This window comes from Misgurnus anguillicaudatus, chromosome 19 (assembly GCF_027580225.2).
Source record: "Misgurnus anguillicaudatus chromosome 19, ASM2758022v2, whole genome shotgun sequence".
Taxonomy (NCBI): Eukaryota; Metazoa; Chordata; class Actinopteri; order Cypriniformes; family Cobitidae; genus Misgurnus; species Misgurnus anguillicaudatus.
The window spans coordinates 28,668,316-28,687,669 of record NC_073355.2 but is presented as its reverse complement, the minus strand read 5'-3'; the positions used below and the strand labels follow the sequence as shown (position 1 = coordinate 28,687,669).

The following is a 19,354-nucleotide window of genomic DNA, read 5'->3' as shown; positions in this document are numbered from 1 at the left end:
TGTTCTGATAAACGCAAAGGAAGATATTTTGAATAATGTTTGTAACCAAACCGTTCGTGGACCCCATTTACTAACATAGTATTCTTTTTTCCTACTGTGGAAGTGAATGGGGTCCCCAAATGGTTTGGTAGCAAACATTTCTTAGAATATCTTAATTTGTTTTATAAGAACAAAGAAATTTATATAGGTTTGTAACAACATGAGGCCGAATAAATGATTGCAACATTTTCATTTTTGGGTGAACTATCCCTTTAAGTGAATTATTAATTTAAATAAGAATCCTATTAGAGCTTAAATTGTGAATAATTTACATTGGGAAAATTAACCTGAACAATATGTATAATTTCAGTTAATCTTATTTAAAGTTTCCTGTTTGAACGGTTACAAATATGTTTCATGCAATTTTAAAAATATTATTGATGTAATAAATGCATTAACATTACCAGTAGAACAGTTTAATTAAAATTTTAAGATGTACTTCAGAAATCATAAATCTAGTGATCAGTTTAGCTGCATCGTATTAGCTTACCTTTCAACAGATTCAATTTAAAATTACAGACAAGAATATATAAAAAGGAAGTCTCAAATATACCAATTTAATAGTAGGAAAACAAACAGCGAAATGAATAAGTCTGGTCAAATTATGAAAAACTTCTGCAAGAGTTGACAACGTGCCCTTTCTGAATCTTGTGCCCTCTCGTGTTCAGAAAGAGAAACCTCAACCCAAAATGACATGTGCTTTACTGTTGTATATTTGCATTAAACCATTATAAAGGACAGATCCAACGATATTGTTATGTATAATTTATTACACGCAAATGTAATACTCAATAAAACTTACAGTTTGGGACATAAGTTTAAGAAATCCATTTGACATGGGATCTTTATGATGTATCATAACATTGAAAGCTGACACCAAGGTGGTATCAGTAATATTGTATTACCTTAATGACAATAAATAATAATAATAATAAAAAAACATGAGAATAAAACTTATTCACCCAAAACTCTCTTCCAGTGATGATCTGACAAACTAATAGCAAACAACTCTTAACTTATTACTAAAAAAAATCAAGTTGGTGATAGTAAAGTGTGTATAGGCACCAACATTCACATCAAAAAAGGATTTCCTATTTTAGCTTTTAATGTTATTCATTTTATTGCATTTTCTTTTCAAACTAAGGACCTTAAATTTGACAAGTAAAATCTTAAATACCCAGACACGCACATTATGCAAACATATTAAATCTTTGGTGCTAAAAGAAACTTCTAAAAGAAAAACGGCTATATGTTATATATATGCATTAAAGTTGTTCAGCAGTCACCTTCCAAAGTTCCTGCAAAAAAAGCAGAAAGAATTGTCTGTTTATCAATGTCTACCTAAACATTGTTCAAGTGAGAACAGCTCCCCCTAAAGGCAGTAACAATAACAAGCAGACAAAAGACGGTATACTTCAACATACTGTATAAACAAACAGACACACAAGCTCTTCTCACCAGCTGTTCCACTCTCTCATACTGAAAGAATTGAGGAAAAGAGCTCTTCACCAGCTCCACAGTAAAATTCATCTTTCCATCTGTCATCTCCTCTAACTGGTCTAGGCAGTGACGGAAGTGATCATACGCCTCACATGACACGTCCATGTGTCGCAATGTGAAGTTCAGTCTGTGTGAATGCAGAAACCATCATGTTTTCAGACTCAATAAAAACACGTAAGCGTGGTCTGAATGTCTTGATCAGATTCTTACAGTACCTCTTTTCTAGGGAAAGGTAGATTGTGCTCGAGTGTCGCATGTGGCTGGTTAATCTGTATAGTGTTTTGAACAGGCCGTCTGTAAGATCATCATCATAACACACTAAAAAGGTAAGTACAAAAACATACTTAATAATGTGACCTTTCCGCCTTCCCTTTTATCATGGACACTCAATGTGCCTTAATTCATTATTATTACATGATGTTAATACTCTCAAAGCCCTGGCAGTTTTTAAAGCAATAAATTCATTGCATAATTACAGACGGTGACACTCTGTGTGCAAATTTACCATCTGCTGCGATCACAAAAGCGGTATTATCATGCAGCTCTGCTATCTCCGCCTCAGTCCAGCAGAACTCCAAATCTGGATCTAGGAAGATGAGATGACAACCACATGTTGACTTTCATAAGTATTATTTCACAGCTCAGAGCAACAGATGTTCCCAGCACCATCAGAATTATAAGTGAGAGGAACCCCTGTGTAATATACTGTGTGAATTGCCTTCCTTCCCACCGACAAATGAATTCTCAATGAGGTGATTGGAGTGTGCAGCTATGACAGATATAACAGGCTGTGTTGTGACGTCAACTCTGGCTCTGATCCTCCACACCAATTTGCTTCACACACCTAAATCTCAAACCCTTGCTCTGATCCACACCAATCTGAATCTCCTCGTATTCCTACCTGTGCAGAAATCGTCCGCCAACCAGTCTAGCTGCCGCACCTTTATTTCGCTCTCTGTTGGATAGGGAGAGAAAATATCGTTTTAATTTTTTTGGATGTGTATAAAATCCATCAGTCCCAAAGGCTAAAGCAAGCATAATTTTGACTTCTGTTCACTACGTTGGCATTGGCAAAAAGAAAATTTATTTAATCTCTAAGCAAATACTGTACATATACATATGAATTTGAAACATTTTAATTTAGGCGAATTACAATGGGATTGCATTTTCTTCCAAGCTTTTCTTTTATCTGTATAATGTATGTCTCTCACTCAGAAACTGGCACAATTATGTGGAAGATCCCCCTATGCCACACATTTACAAACATGAAAAGGGCTAAAAGCTGATGATAATGACAGAACACAGTTTGAAATCCTGATATGGCGTTAATGTTTACCCTGAGATTCAAAGTGCTGCTTGTTCAAATTCACATTTTTCTGACACATGCTTAGGAGGTCCACACCAACATCTGCCAAACACACACACAAAAAAAGGTTTTTCATTACGTAACTAAAAAGGAACAAGATAATTTAGCCAAACACAGTCTTATCTTCTGAAGCGAAGACAAAATACTGAAATACTGGTTTACTGAAAAACATGCTGTGAACAAATCATTTTAAAGACCATTAAAAAAAGTAATGGTACAAGTGAAATGACACAGTGGCCAATGTATGATGACTCATCCTGCAGTGCGCAGGGAGCAATTGGGGTTATGGTGTGTTGCTCAAGGGCACCTCAGTCGCAGCCTCCCGGTCGTTAGACTCGAACCGGTGTCCTTCGGGTTTCGAAGTCTGACTCTAGTGTTACGACAAAACCATTAAAAATAATATTTAAGCCCTTTAGGCAATCTGTGGGGTTGACAACCCGAACCATCTGATGTAATATAATAGAATAATAAACGTTTCCCACAGGCAGTCAGAATACTTAACAATCTGGTCTGACTCCCTCATCATAAAGTAATGCACATACATACTTTTATCACCATGTAGTCATCTATATGCAATTTTAACCCACCTCACATTAGACACTTAATGATAAATAATTTGCACTAATTCAAAACAGCTTGGCTTGTTTTTATATTTCAGTTCACTAGTTGCATATTAATTGTTTAGACCAGTGGTTTCCAATCTTTTTCACTTCAAGGCCCCCTAGTTTTTTCCAAATAAAATTAACTAGAACTTGGAATGACTAGACAGATGTATATTCACTACTAAAATGGCCGAAAATAAGAAACGTCTTGATTTTTGCTTGTTTTAGCTTAATTTTTTTAAAATAATTTTAAAGTCATCTTGAGGCCCCCTATCTGCTGAGGCCCCTCTGTGGGCACCGGCCCCCTGGTTGGGAAACACAGGTTTAGACTGTATATACAATAGAATGTATATAGTCTGTACATGGTGTCATATATGTCTAGTAGGTATGCAAATTTACCATAGTCTGTATCTACAGTATAGTGCATCTGGGACAGTTGTAGCCTAGTGGGAAGACAGTAGGGCTTGTAATCCAATTCAAGTCTCATGGCCGGCAGGTTGCGACTGTGGTGCTCTTGAACAAGGCAACTTACTAATTGCTCCCTGGATGCTGGGATAGCTCCGGGTGTGTGTATGTGTTCGTGACTTGCAGTGCGTGTGTTCACTACTCACTGGAATGTGTTAAATGCAGAGGTCACATTTCGAGTATACGTTACATACTTGATAAGCATGTCACTTTCACATGTTTTCTTGTAAATTAGCGTTTTTTCCCACAACACACTTATGTTAATGTTTAGTAATTTCACTTTAATAGCAATGAAAAGGTTAATAGTCACTAATTGAAATGCCTTACACAATTGTGACTGTCTTTCCTCTGAACCCTCTAACAAATCTGCATTTCTGAATGACCTGAGGTTGGGATTAAGCGGATTTAAAGGCAGGGTATCTGATTTGATCCAGAAACATTTTTAGTTCTGCTGGTTAAAAGTCTCCTCACATCCTGATAGCAATCACGTGTTAATTTGTTTAAATGTATGTGTAGAAATTTATGTCATCTGTGAAAAGGCGTAGGACGAAAAAATGTAGAGCTGCAAATTTCGACTATTTTTTCAACCGATTAGTCTATTGATTATTTTTTCGATTAATCGAATAGTCTAAAGATTTTTTTTACAAATAATAAATGTAACATCTGCTATTAATGCCAACATTTTATTGAAGCATTTTCTCAATTAAACAAATACACAAACAGTGCCAGTGCCAAGGAAAATATAACAAATCACATAAAAACAAGTCCAACATTAATTCAGCCTAACATAAACAGTGCAAAAGGGGCATTATTCACCTTAAACAAATAAAATAAAATATATTAATATTAAAGAGGTAAAATAAAAACTAGAAAATGCATTTCCGGAGGAACTGCAAAAGTGTGCTTGCTCTGGTGCTGCAGATTTAGTTTGTGCATCCTCATATTGGAGTCCCAAGTTCATGTACAAAGTTTGGTTTCAATACGTGAAAGCGTTCTTGAGATATAAACTACTTCCTGTTTGGCGGCGTAAAATTTTAGAAAAAATGTTTTTTCTTTTGATGTTGTTCATCCTCACATTGGAGACCCAAATTCATGTACAAAGTTTGGTTTCAATACTTGAAAGCATTCCTGAGATATAAACTACTTCCTGTTTGGCGGCGTAAAATTTTAGAAAAAAAAATTTCTTTTGATGTTGTGCATCCTCACATTGGAGACCCAAATTCATTTACAAAGTTTGGTTTTAATATATGAAAGCGTTCCTGAGATATAAACTATTTCCTGTTTGGCGGCGTAAAATTTTTAGAAAACAAAATGTTCTTTTGATGTTGTGCATCCTCACATTGGAGACCCAAATTCATGCACAAAGTTTGGTTTCAATACGTGAAAGCGTTCCTGAGATATAAACTACTTCCTGTTTGGCGGCGTAAAATTTTAGAAAAAAATTGTTCTTTTGATGTTGTGCATCCTCACATTTGAGACCCAAATTCATGTACAAAGTTTAGTTTCAATACGTGAAAGCGTTCCTAAGATATAAACTACTTCCTGTTTTGGCGGCGTCGACGCACATTTAGTTTGAGCTGTGACGGGCAAACGCTTCCGAAAATCAAAAATCCTTCTAGTAACTTTTGTGAGGCTTGGTCCAAGGATCGTGTACGTGGATTTTCGTGAAGTTTGGACAAAATTTGTGTTCTATCCAATATGGCGGAAGAACGACATCGATCTGTGACCTTATCTTCTCAAGCAACTTACACCGGTACTGCCCGAACATTTTAAAGTTTGAACGGTGTCTCTGTGTCAAACGGTCTAATCGCTAGAGCTGGCCAAAAAAATCTACCCGGGAAAAATAATAACTAGAAAATGCATTTCGGGACGAACTGCAAAAGTGTGCTTGCTCTGGTGCCGCCGATTTAGTTTGTGCATCTTCACATTGGAGTCTCAAGTTCATGTACAAAGTTTGGTTTCAATACGTGAAAGCGTTCCTGATATAAACTACTTCCTGTTTTGGCGGCGTCGACGCACATTTAGTTTTTGCGGTTAACTTATTTACTCACTTAAGTACACATAACCAAAAGTTTTTAATATGGAATATAACATTGTTTTATGCAGTTTTTTGTCAATGCTAATTATTTCACGACCTCTATTTAAACTATAACCGCCATTTTAATAGCTGGCAAACATTAGGCTAGCTTCTAATAAGAGAAATTATACTTTTAGATTTCGTCAGGGCAGTAAAATCAGGTGTATGTTTGTCAGCGCGATACGCATGCAGTGATGCAGGTGCTGGGCTGTGAGCGATGGGCGATTAACTTACTATCTGTCTGATTATTTAGGCTTCAACGTGGCAAACTCAGCCTAGATTCATGAAGATTTTAACAGAGGTGGAAAGAGTAGCCAAAAACTTTACTGAAGTTAAAGTAAAAGTAACTAAATAAATAATTACTCAAGTAGAAGTAAAAAGTATGCAATGAAAATAATACTCAAGTAGCGAGTTACTAGTTACTCATGAAAAAATAAATCTAGATATATGCACACACACGCACACACACACGCACACACACACACACACACACACACACACGCACACACCCACACACACACCCACACACACACCCACACACACGCAGTGCCCTCCATAAGTATCAGAACAATAAAGACAAGCTTTTTCTGTTTGATGTGGAGACCAGAAATTGGTAAGATAAATATCAGTATGCCAGAAGTTTAGAATGTCACATTTTATTAACCTTTGTTTATGTTTCAACACATACATGCTTTAACAACAAAGAACAACAGCATTAAATGCTGACTTATGTGTATTGTACACAAATGCACATAAGTGAATCAAACTGATCCTACATATTTTATGCTTTTCATGTGTAAACAATCAGGACACAGCTCAGTGCCCATTAAAAAAAATAATGTGACAGATTCTGTACTTTTGTCTCATGTTCATCTTTTAATGTTTAGACATTTCTTGACTCCACAACAAACACTTATGAAGGGCACTTCTACAGTATGTGTAAAACTGCAACATACACCAACAGTACAGAAAAAGAATACAAGCACAGAATAGACAAGCATTTCAAATTAACAAATTAACTTTAGTCTCAATGTTGATGTAGCTTGTAACTAGCTGAAATATCAGACAAGTAAACTGACAACAGTTTTGTATATGTATAAAGTTGGAATCTCCTAAGATGGTCTGAGGACATTGACAGTTTACACTATAACAAAACTCATGTTTTCTTACGTTGTCATGTCACGTGTGTTTTGTGAGAATCACTTACATCATACAGTACATTAAACAGCGAATCAGACGTCAATCATCGATGGATTTTCTTCAATCTGTGCTACAGTGTTTCTGGAGGTTGCACGCGTTTAACTGTGTCTGACGACGAACAGGTCGGCGGTCGCGCGTATGTAATGGCGGGTACATGTGTGAAGTTTTGCTTTTAGTTAAAAGATTGGTAAATACATTTCCACGTCACCCAACACTGGTTATATTCTGCGTGTTTCTACATAGGTTACGAGTAAAACAGCTTCGGACGATTCCGTGTTTGAAGCGATCTGAACAATTCATTCAAACTGATTCGCGAACCACTTTAAAACATTTGGCCCATTCGCTTTGTAAAGAGTCGACTCAAAAGACTCATTTATTTGCAACACTTTGTAATGAAAACGACTCAAATGAGTCATTAATCCGCGAATGCGCCAGAAACACAAGATAGCAATTTAAAAATAAAATACAAAATTCGTAATTCATTAAAATACCGATGCCAAACGATCACTGCTACGCGAGGACGCGAAACTGACGTCTTTACAAACTAATACGTTTACAATGTATTACATTGATGAAAAAGGGAATTAAACTTGTCGTGCCATATATCACTGAAATAAAAGAAAGGGATTAAAATATGTCTGAATCATATAATTCCTACCTGTATGTGAAAATGCACGTTCTCCAGAGAGCTTGCGTTGATTCAAGCACTCAGAATATAAAATCCATTTGCAGTTTTGCGTCCGAAACCGCATACTGTATAGTGAATAAGATGAAGTTTACGATTCTAAAAATATGTATCCAGGAATCTGTCCATATACGATACGAAGATTGGGTGGCAGCCGAGGTTACTGAGTCCTCCACGGGCTCGCAGCAGAGTCTGAGGCTGTCCCTCTTCTCCGGGGTTCTCTACTTTCTCTTCCTCAGCTCTTCGCTGTATTGTGGCTCTTAAAGGAACACCCGATTCTCACCCGACAGCTCTTTTAAATTCCATTTTGCCATTTTAACATTAAAACTACATCCCGCCATTGTTATTCAAACTTTTCCACGGAGCCATAGCCTGTTAGCTTAGCTTCTAAAGATGGCTGCCGCTATCTTTACATTCTGTCTAAAAAACACGTTTGAACGTAAACGCTGCCCTCTACTGGTAAAGGCTAATGACATTTTTTATTTTTACACAGGTTTTAATTGGACATTTTAAAGTGAAAATAACATAATATAGACATGTTACTGCAATGTTTTTTTATCTTGGGCATCTTCACATTGGAGTAAAGAGTTCATATAAAAATTTTGGTTAGTAAATGTTACAGACATATTGAGATTTGAACTACTTCCTGTTTTGGCGGCGTTGACGCACATTTAGTTTGGGCTGTGGCGCGCAAACGCTTCCGAAAATCAAAAATCCTTCTAGTAACTTTTGTGAGGCTCGGTCCAAGGATCGCGTACGTGGAATTTCATAAAGTTTGGACAAAATTTGTGACCAGTGAAACTTTTTTAAGGTTTTGTGTTCTCTCCAATATGGCGGCCGAACGACATGGATCTGTGACTTCATCTTCTCAAGCAACTTACACCGGTACTGCCCGAACATTTTAAAGTTTGAACGGTGTCTCTGCGTCAAACGGTCTGGTCGCTAGAGCTGACACAAAAAATCTACCCGGGAATAATAATAAGAACTAGAAAATGCATTTCCGGAAGAACTGCAAAAGTGTGCTTGCTCTGGTGCCGCAGATTTAGTTTGTGCATCCTCATATTGGAGTCCCAAGTTCATGTACGAAGTTTGGTTTCAATACGTGAAAGCGTTCTTGAGATATAAACTACTTCCTGTTTGGCGGCGTAAAATTTTAGAAAAAATGTTTTTTCTTTTGATGTTGTTCATCCTCACATTGGAGACCCAAATTAATGTACAAAGTTTGGTTTCAATACTTGAAAGCATTCCTGAGATATAAACTACTTCCTGTTTGGCGGCGTAAAATTTTAGAAAAAAAAAATTCTTTTGATGTTGTGCATCCTCACATTGGAGACCCAAATTCATTTACAAAGTTTGGTTTTAATATATGAAAGCGTTCCTGAGATATAAACTACTTCCTGTTTGGCGGCGTAACATTTTTAGAAAACAAAATGTTCTTTTGATGTTGTGCATCCTCACATTGGAAACCCAAATTCATGTACAAAGTTTGGTTTCAATATGTGAAAGCGTTCCTGAGATATAAACTACTTCCTGTTTGGCGGCATAAAATTTTAGAAAAAAAAAATGTTCTTTTCATGTTGTGCATCCTCACATTGGAAACCCAAATTCATGTACAAAGTTTGGTTTCAATACGTGAAAGCGTTCCTGAGATATAAACTACTTCCTGTTTGGCGGCGTAAAATTTTAGAAAAAAATTGTTCTTTTGATGTTGTGCATCCTCACATTGGAAACCCAAATTCATGTACAAAGTTTGGTTTCAATATGTGAAAGCGTTCCTGAGATATAAACTACTTCCTGTTTGGCGGCATAAAATTTTAGAAAAAAAAATGTTCTTTTCATGTTGTGCATCCTCACATTGGAAACCCAAATTTATGTACAAAGTTTGGTTTCAATACATGAAAGCGTTCCTGAGATATAAACTACTTCCTGTTTGGCGGCGTAAAATTTTAGAAAAAAAATTGTTCTTTTGATGTTGTGCATCCTCTCATTGGAGACCCAAATTCATGTACAAAGTTTGGTTTCAATACATGAAAGCGTTCCTGAGATATAAAGTACTTCCTGTTTGGCGGCGTAAAATTTTAGAAAAAAAAAATGTTATTTTCATGTTGTGCATCCTCACATTGGAAACCCAAATTCATGTACAAAGTTTGGTTTCAATACATGAAAGCGTTCCTGAGATATAAACTACTTCCTGTTTGGCGGCGTAAAATTTTAGAAATTTTTTTTTTCTTTTGATGTTGTGCATCCTCACATTTGAGACCCAAATTCATGTACAAAGTTTAGTTTCAATACGTGAAAGCGTTCCTAAGATATAAACTACTTCCTGTTTTGGCGGCGTCGACGCACATTTAGTTTGAGCTGTGACGGGCAAACGAAAATCAAAAATCCTTCTAGTAACTTTTGTGAGGCTTGGTCCAAGGATCGTGTAGCCTACGTGGATTTTCGTGAAGTTTGGACAAAATTTGTGACCTGTGAAACTTTTTTAAGGTTTTGTGTTCTATCCAATATGGCGGAAGAACGACATCGATCTGTGACCTTATCTTCTCAAGCAACTTACACCGGTACTGCCCGAACATTTTAAAGTTTGAACGGTGTCTCTGTGTCAAACGGTCTAATCGCTAGAGCTGGCCAAAAAAATCTACCCGGGAAAAATAATAATAAAACTTAAGAAGAACAATAAGTGTGCTTTTGCAAGCACACTTAATAATAAAACTTAAGAAGAACAATAAGTGTGCTTTTGCAAGCACACTTAATAAAACTTAAGAAGAACAATAAGTGTGCTTTTGCAAGCACACTTAATAAATCAAACTGAATAATAACTCCTTATTAATATAAAAACATGTCCCGCTTTTTATTGTTCCAGCCCTAGTGCTAATCATAAACTAATGAAGAGTCATCATTAACTACAAAATGACTCACATGAAATCATTGTTTATTAATACATTAACTAAAAAACATGTCATGTTGTTCTTAATGATGACTATTCATTAGTTTATGATTAGTACATGCATTTACTCAGCATTAGTTCAGACTGAAGTAAAAAAAGTTCATTGTGATTCATGAACCCTTATTATAAAATGTAACCATTATATTATTACTGTTAATATTATTACTATCAGTAGTAACGTTACTGCATTCTCATTTAGCATCAACTTTAACTTTTAACTTTTCTTAAGTCTCGGGTAAATACAAATTTAGTTAGCATGATCTTCTAATATTTTATAAACGGCGTTTACGCTGCTGTTACTTTAAATAAACGAATGTCAGGAATACCCAACAGAACGAGCTTTTATAATATCTGCGCACATAGCAAAAAAATAAGCTATGGGAACTCCGTGCTGCCAGCTGGCTTTCAGTGCACGCGGGCACATGCCTATCTCAGTGTAACACAGTCACTTATTATTTCATAACTTCTTAATATAAAAAGTTAAACATGTCCCGCTCTTTATTTACTGTTTCAACATACTGCCCAGACACGATGCAATGTCGTGTCTGTCAGGCGTCTCGCAGCTCGTATTAAACTAAGATGTAAACACAGCTGTATTAAGCACCATATATGCCTGCATTGATTCTATTGTTGTATAAAAACTTACTGTAAAAATTCAAATACTTACGCTGCCGTCGCGTCATTCTGAGGTCGGAGAGCTCCAGGTTGTTTTCTTTTAAGATGATCATGCACAGATGTTGCGCTGCTGTGGTATGCCATTTCAGTTTTACACAGTATGTGTTTTATTTGGTCTCTGCTTAAAGTATTCCCACACTTTTGATCACGTTTTGGCTGTTTGGTATAACACTTGTATTATCCGGTCGGAGCTGAAGCCGCCTTCATTTGAAAACGTAAACAATGCGACGCATCGACGCATTTCCGGCTAATCGACGTAATTACGTAATCGACTACGTCGACGCGTCGTTCCAGCCCTAAAAAAATTTTCAACCAATCATAGATCTCGATCTGAACAAACGTTGCCTTTTTTGTCACTCATCCGTAAGCGTAATTTGAATGCCACCACGCAGCCTGTTCACACAGACACCATACGTCATCGGCGCGTTCACGTGCCCTCACCTCCCGTCTGTAAACAGAGGGGGAATGGCAAACTTTTCTGCTTAATTGACAACCTGCACAGGAGCTACAAAACGAAAGACATCTTTTTTAGCAACAACAGCAAAAACTGCCTGGATCAGCAAAGAGCAAAAACCCAAATGAACATCGGTAACTTTACTGCTTTACCACGAGATGCAAACAGCTGCAGGGTCTGAAAGGGCCTGCACTGTTTATTTTGGTAAGGTAGGTACGCAATATGTTTTTATTTAGATGGATTCAGATATTATACTTTGATGAAAAATTATGTTGCTTATGAAATTTGTGTTTTTTACGGATTCGCGTAACGATATAGTTACTACGTCTACACAACCGAAAGCGTGCTTTAACTAATTCTGATGTAAACCAGTTGTTTATGTTGGTTATTTTGGTAATGTAATTCACTTTGTATTGCAAAGTTTTCTCACCGTTGAATGAGACATGAGATGTGACTTTGGATGCCGAAAGAGGCGTGACTTTGGATGCCGATTTGAATGGAGGGTGGGATCGTGATTTCATTGCTAGTCGGCTACCGTTAGCATTTTTCAAAATTAGATACCCTACCTTTAAAGCTTAAGTATTCAATGAATGTATAATACATGCGACAGTGCATTCGGTTAATATTATTATCTCATTTTTTGATGAATATACATATTGACGAGACAGAGTCTCTTTATACGGAGTGTCATAATCAAACAGTATTATATGAAAAACACATAGCACGAAAAGTCTTTATTTGGTTGACATTTGCAATCTTTGCAAAGGGGCAGAGTGAAAGGTTTGAAAGCACATAAGAGGAAACTAGCTGAAATCTCACAGGAGAGTGTGTTAATAAATACTGTGACACCTTCCACACAAAATAATCAAACCACTAACTCCCCTACTCAAATCCTTACACTATATACTGTAGTTATGATCAATCTTACTCAGACACTCCAAAAACCATAAACTGGTCTCACTGCTGCAAACCTATAGCCATCTTCAGTACACCAAAAAAAAAAAATTTACTTATTTCTTGCATCAGATAGAGCAAAGACATGCATTCATGTACATTCTATACATCCATATACGTACATTCTCCTAATGTGACTCATATGCCAGTAAATGTATTTTTCTGCAATCTCAGACTGTTGCTGAGTGACTCTCTGAAGGTAATGCCGTCGTCTATCTTAAGCCATCTTTTATCCCACCCGCTTTCTCTTTCTCCACAATGATGACCCTACTCTACTTATTGGTCCAAGAACATCAATCCAGCCATAAAGGCAGACAGGGCTCTAAAAATATCATTTACAAAGAAGCCCGAAAATATGTCACACATGAAGGGGAAATCAAACAGATAAAATTGGAGCAATTATTACGGCAAAAAATTTGCTGAATGCATTTTCGGAGGCTTTCTTGATTCACAAAGCAATAGCGACTGTACATATAAAGAGGGCACAGAGCAAGATAAACATCCGGTGCTGTAGATGCAAATGGCATATAATGTATCAAAGGTACATATTTCTTATAAATTACTTAATGATAGCTAAATGATATAACTACCTGTGCAGTACACCGTTTTGGCCACCATAGCCATGACAATGCTAGTCAATCCTGTTCCTGCTCCAAGCTCCAGGACAGTGGCTCCTTTAAACATGTTAGTTTGTGCCAGGATAAAATCGGCCAGTAGGAATGCACCCCGCCAGATCTGAAATTAAAAATAAAATATTCAAACAATGCAACAATGTAGGGACGTACTGCAGAATTTCCCCCTCGTCGCTCACCTGCTTCCCGACATCCTCCAGAGGAGTCGCCATGGTGTGTTCTGTTTAAAACACATGGTATAAAAAACATTTCCAACAAATCAAATACAACCAAAAAACAAATAAACCCCGGACCAATCTTGATGACGTCACGGCCACCATCCTCTTCCTCAGAATCTTCATCTTGATCGGTCAGCGTGGCTGCGGATTGGCTGAGAATAACTGGACACACCGGGTCCCTGTGGCAGGTGGCGTTTCTGGGCCTCCTCACGACATCCAGATCCCCATCTTCATCACGAGGAACGTCCGAGGCATCGGGGCTCTCAAACGTCTCACGCTCACGGACGGGAGAGCCATCACTTGAATCCTTCTCATCACATGTCTGCAGAATCCTGAATTTCGAAATAAAAACTGGACAAGCAAATGCAAATCTGTTTTTAACTTCCAGCAGAAAAGATCGAACTCTTTCATCAAACTGGTTTAAAATTGACTACATCAGTCTCTGAAACCAGATGAATAAGATCAGATGAATAATACCTAGCTATAACAAGGTAATGATCCCTGACAATTACAGAATGACAGTGGCATTTGTTGCACTGGACAGGAAACAACCAAACATGAGTCTGTCTGCCGCTGTTTGATTCAATTTTTAAAAATAGATTTTCTATTTTATTTCAGATACAGTAAGAAGTAGGCCTAAATTTTAATATGGACTAATTTAATAAGTTATTATAGATTTGTCAGTTGTGTAGTGTATATATGTGTGTTTGTTATGGAAAAACTATATTTCATATAAGTATTTTAATACATAAATAGAAGTTTAAAAAAATGACTGTTGTGACACAACTTTTGACACAACAATTTGAACAAATGAATTCGATTTTTGAGAAAGTATGCACAGCATGAATCTTATTATTAAAGATCAAAACCGAAAAGCTCAATTTTATGGTGTCAGCTTCAGTCTTGCATTAAAGGTCACCTCACCTATGGAGTCTAGAATCTGGTTGCTTATGTGCAAGAATAGTGGTTGGTCACGTGTGCTATAATTTCAGCATGATTTGAGCCGTTCTGCTCCGGTGAAGATAATGAATTGCAATCAATGCAACGGCACATATGGTCACATTAGGGCTTTAAAGTCAAGAATAGGCCACCCAGCATTGCTTTCTATGTATTAGAAAAACATATTGTTGTTAGGGCTGCACAATGAATCGGCGGGGTTCATACATAAATACTATCTTCTTTCTAAATGGCGATTCACTTGCATATATTTCCCTGTATTTAGATGCTGCCTTCACGTATTTACATTATAATCCAAGATGCTTTATCTGTCAAACTTGCTCACTCTCACACAGGGTAACACTAAACCCTATTCATTCACCAATCAGACCCTATCATTTTTTTCAAATTCAAAATGTTTTATTAAAGAAATCTAAGCAAACAGTGAGTGTAAATACAACACAATGAAAATGTTCAAGTAACATTTGAAGTGCTGGGGGAGGTATCAATTAGGCTACAAACAATATTATAAAAAAACTTTGAAGAGAGTACATACTTGTAAAAATGGATATCTTTTGTTGTTGTTGTTTTTTAGGGCAATATAGAGTCAATATACTGTAACACTTTACTTCATTTTTAAATGCAATAAAACATGTTTTTTCCTGATTTTTTTTACACTTGTTAATGTAAAATTTTGCCATAAATTTTTTTTTTAAATAAGTGTGGGTCTGTTTGTGATAATACCCAAAAGAACATCTTTCCACAGTAAAGTAAAAATTTTATCAACATTGTCAACAATAAAATTAAGTGGCCTGTATACATTTTGCCAGAAAATAGATAGGCTACACAAGGACAATGCCAAAATAAATCTGTCTCTGGTTTCTGCTAGCAAAAGCTACAGCTCATCTATATCTTTTTTATAATTTGTTTAGCCGGATATATTCTGTGAAGGAGTTTAAAAGACACGTCGTTAAGCTTGTTTGTTAAGAGATAGCGATTGGGCAAGGCCCGATCGTTTTTCTCCTCTCTTCCTTATCGCGAGACATGTATCAAGCGGTATCAAGGCAGACCTAAACACATCGGTTTACTTGGTGGATTTGAAGGAGCAATTTTTACACAAAAGAGAGAAAAAACGAAATCCTGATGAAAATGAAATCCTGGTGGCAATGGAGAGAGGGACGATGCAACAATATTGGTTCCGAAAAAAGGCAAGGAAATACCTCTGGCCGTTTCTCAATCCGAAAGCCGCAGCCTCCCGAGGTCGCATATGCAGGCTGCATACGTTAAGCCTGGGTTAAGTTAACTGAGCATTACATTCGCAAGTCATAAAACAAACAACAACAATTTACGATTAACTAAGAATAATAGCCAACTTTAAAGGAATAGTCAATTTTCTTAAAAGAAAAATCGTAGTTTCAAAGGACTATAAACAATCCCAAACGAGGCATAAGGGCCTTATCAAGCGAAACGATTGTCATTTTTGACAAGAAAAAAAATGCTCTTTTAAACCACAATTTCTCGTCTAGGTCCGGTCCTGAAAGCGTCAGCGTGACCTCACGCAATACGCCATGACGTCAAAAGGTCACAGAGGACGAACGCGAAACTCCGCCCCAGTGTTTACAAGTGTGTTGAAAGAGGACCGTTCCGACGTTGTTGTATGTGGAATGATACTAATTAATGTCTTTGTGTCAGTTTATTGTTTACAATGGTCTGCAAATGTTCGTATTATATATGTAACACGTGACCTCCCTACGTCACTGCGCATTTACGCTAGGTCGCGCTGGACCAGACCTAGACAAAAAGTTGTGGTTTAAAAGTGCATATTTTTTATTTTTATTTCGCTAGATAAGACCCTTATGCCTCGCTTGGGATCGTTTACAGTCCCCTGAAACTCCGTTGAAAAAAACTGTTACGTGTTGAGTTAAGTGTTAAGTGTTGGTGTCCATCAAAGTCCATTAATATGAGAAAAATCCTGCAATGTTTTCCTCAAAAAACACAATTTCTTCTGGACTGAACAAAGAAAGACATCAACATTTTGGATGACATGGTGCTGAGTAAATTATCTGGATTTTTCTTTTAAGAAAATTGACTATTCCTTTAATTGTTAATTCTGAAATAAAACAGTCTTGATTATGTATGCAGCTTAGAAAGGTGACCTCCGGAGGCTGCAGGCTTCAGATTGAGAAATGACCTCTGCATCACCGCCGCCACACGTTCCTTATCAGAAAGGGGAACATTCTTGCGTTTCTCCCTGATCCTTAAAATGTTGATCGTTTAGTGTTTCAAAGGTTTCGTGTTTTAAGGTTGGCCAGTTTTGAGTGTGCAATAAGCACAGGTGCTATTCAATTTTTTTATTTATTAATGTCAACATTGTTTGTTTAACAGCTAACAAATTGTAAATTATTCATCTTAAGAGGTCTAAAATAAGAAAAAGAGACTTTTAAGACTTTATTATAACTGAATAAGAGACTTTATTATAACTGAAAGTCCTGTGTAGCACATTTTTTTCTTGAGTGCAATAAATGTTTTTGTCGAAAAAAATGAGAAAGTGTGAAAGAACCGTAATCTCATGGGGAAAAATCGTGATTCACATTTGAGCAAGAATCGTGAAGCCCCAATTGTTGTGGTGATAAAGAAAGCCAGGACGTTATTTATTTAGTAGACAATGGAAAATACATTTCCTCAACATTAGTATAAATTGCCAGAGTTTACTGTTCAATCTGCCTTACCACAAAATCCCATTTTATGGTTAAACATCTGTCTCTACGGCATTACACATGAATTTAAAATGATCTTTGAGCCATGTAAGTGTAAATGCCAATAGCTTTCTGAAGATCAAAAGTGTGTTTTCAAAAAACTGTAATGACAAATATGCATATGTAAATTAAGTCATACTTTGAAATGTCATGCCATTTGTAATCTTTGCAATCCACAAAGAAAGCAATGCTGGAAATGTATCGTGTCAGCAATGTAAATGTAAGGTTTGATTCTCATGAACACACATACTGATGAAATGCTGATTAATTAAGTCGAATGAACTGGATTAAAAGAATCTGCCAAATGTGTAAATGTTAAGTGATAAAAGAACAGAGTTGTCATATTTATTGAGACAGATGTTGGTACCATCCAAATATTTCTGCAATTTTTTACACTTGCAATTTACTGTATATGATGTAATACCAGGATGACCTACATGTACCTATAGTACAAAATGTGTACCGTGTCCAACCTTACCTGGTTGTCCAACACCATTGAGCCTCTTCATGAGATGGCAAGCATTTGGTAACAGCAGGTGTACATCGGACAGAACAGTGTCACTTCTGAAGGTGACCTGGTCCATGACCACTCCTGCATGTCACTTTATCAAAGACTCTGCTCTGGGGAACAGACAGAGCAATTTCATTCACCACTACACTAATTTCTACATGCACGTGGGGAGTGTATGATGATCAATCTGCCATTTTACAGAAATTAAAAACATTAACATTAGCTTGTTCATTAGCCTGTTCCCTTACGGAGAAAGTGGGCGTGGCCATACTTTTCGACTCTCGCTGTTTCTACCCGCAAGTCATAATTTTTATCATTTTGTAATATACGTCATATTTTTCATGAATTCATCTATATATTTCATCTGTAACGTTACTGAAATTATATTTTCAGTACAGGTTTGATGCAAGTACAGACTTTTATCACAAATAACATTGAACGAAAGTGTCGACATATCTGATTACCTAAACATTTAACGTTATATGTTTAAAAAGCCAGTGAGTTGACAACCTATATAGCATTTTAGGACAATCACAGACACTTTCTGACGGTCGAGGCTGTTTACTAGTTTTTTAACGTCTAAGTTTGCTTCATACAGTACGTTACCTCGTAGTCTTCTAGTTAGCACGAGGGCTGGCAATATGTACCGACTTGTTGACAAGGAGGACTTTTTAAATGTGAGCTTTGTTGTGTAATCAGTTGCATTAAATGATACTAAAAATAACCTTTAATAAACCTTTTCCTTAAGCTTACAAGAGGCATGACACGAGTGTTACATTATAAGCGGACCGTGTGTGTAACAGCGCGCCTTGATAACAGTTCCACAACAATGCGTTGTTGTCACGTACAGTATGTGCTCAACATTTCAAATGTGTTTTATTGTTAGTTTATTATTCGACACTCTTTTGACATCTTCATTATAATAATAATAGTTATTATTAATTTTAATTGCATTATTATTTGAAACCAGTCAATAAGCGGTTATACAAGGATCCAGAATCATGTTAACATAAACAACAAACAAATTAACAATTAAATAAATACATTTTAGAAATCTTGATTCTTTAGAAATCTTGCTCGGCCCATAATTATTAATAAAATATTTTTTTTATATATATATTTATATTATATGCATGAAAAACTAAAATGCTGGGATAGTTTACCCAAAAATGAAAATTCTGTCATCATTTATTCACTCATGTTGTTACAAACCTGTATCAATTTCTTTGTTCTCAACACAAAGGAGGATATTTTGAGGAATGTTTGTAACACGTTCATGGGCCCCATTCACTTCCATAGCATTTTTTTCCTATTATGGAAGTGAATGGGGCTCATGA

The 19,354-nt window shown here is 36.5% G+C and overlaps 1 protein-coding gene across 2 annotated transcripts; it reads right to left on the bottom strand.

Annotated features, from left to right (window-relative positions):
* Positions 1–789: 789 nt before the first annotated feature.
* On the bottom strand, positions 790–18,810 carry mettl22 (methyltransferase 22, Kin17 lysine). 2 transcript variants are annotated; one of them, XM_055194146.2, is made up of 11 exons: positions 18,624–18,810; positions 17,985–18,127; positions 13,890–14,165; positions 13,776–13,816; positions 13,555–13,699; positions 2,876–2,947; positions 2,441–2,494; positions 2,045–2,125; positions 1,755–1,857; positions 1,498–1,666; positions 790–1,337 (listed from the first exon to the last, which is right to left on the bottom strand). In XM_055194146.2, the coding sequence occupies exons 2-11, from the start codon at positions 18,088–18,090 to the stop codon at positions 1,305–1,307; spliced, it is 1,080 nt and encodes a 359-aa protein (XP_055050121.2). In that variant the 5' UTR covers positions 18,091–18,127; positions 18,624–18,810; the 3' UTR covers positions 790–1,304. The 2 variants fall into 2 exon arrangements, with proteins under 2 accessions (XP_055050121.2, XP_073713459.1); XM_073857358.1 differs by having other exon boundaries at positions 17,985–18,122.
* Positions 18,811–19,354: the final 544 nt, after the last annotated feature.

Bases quoted from the DNA above. Each gene is read 5' to 3' on its own strand.
- mettl22 (XM_055194146.2), bottom strand. From the start codon at position 18,090: ATGGACCAGGTCACCTTCAGAAGTGACACTGTTCTGTCCGATGTACAC. The intron at 2,948-13,554 runs GTAGTTATATCA...TGTGTTTGGCAG, and splicing joins CAAAACGGTGTACTGCACAG to ATGTTGGTGTGGACCTCCTA. The intron at 1,858-2,044 runs GTAAATTTGCAC...TTACCTTTTTAG, and splicing joins TTTTGTGATCGCAGCAGATG to TGTGTTATGATGATGATCTT.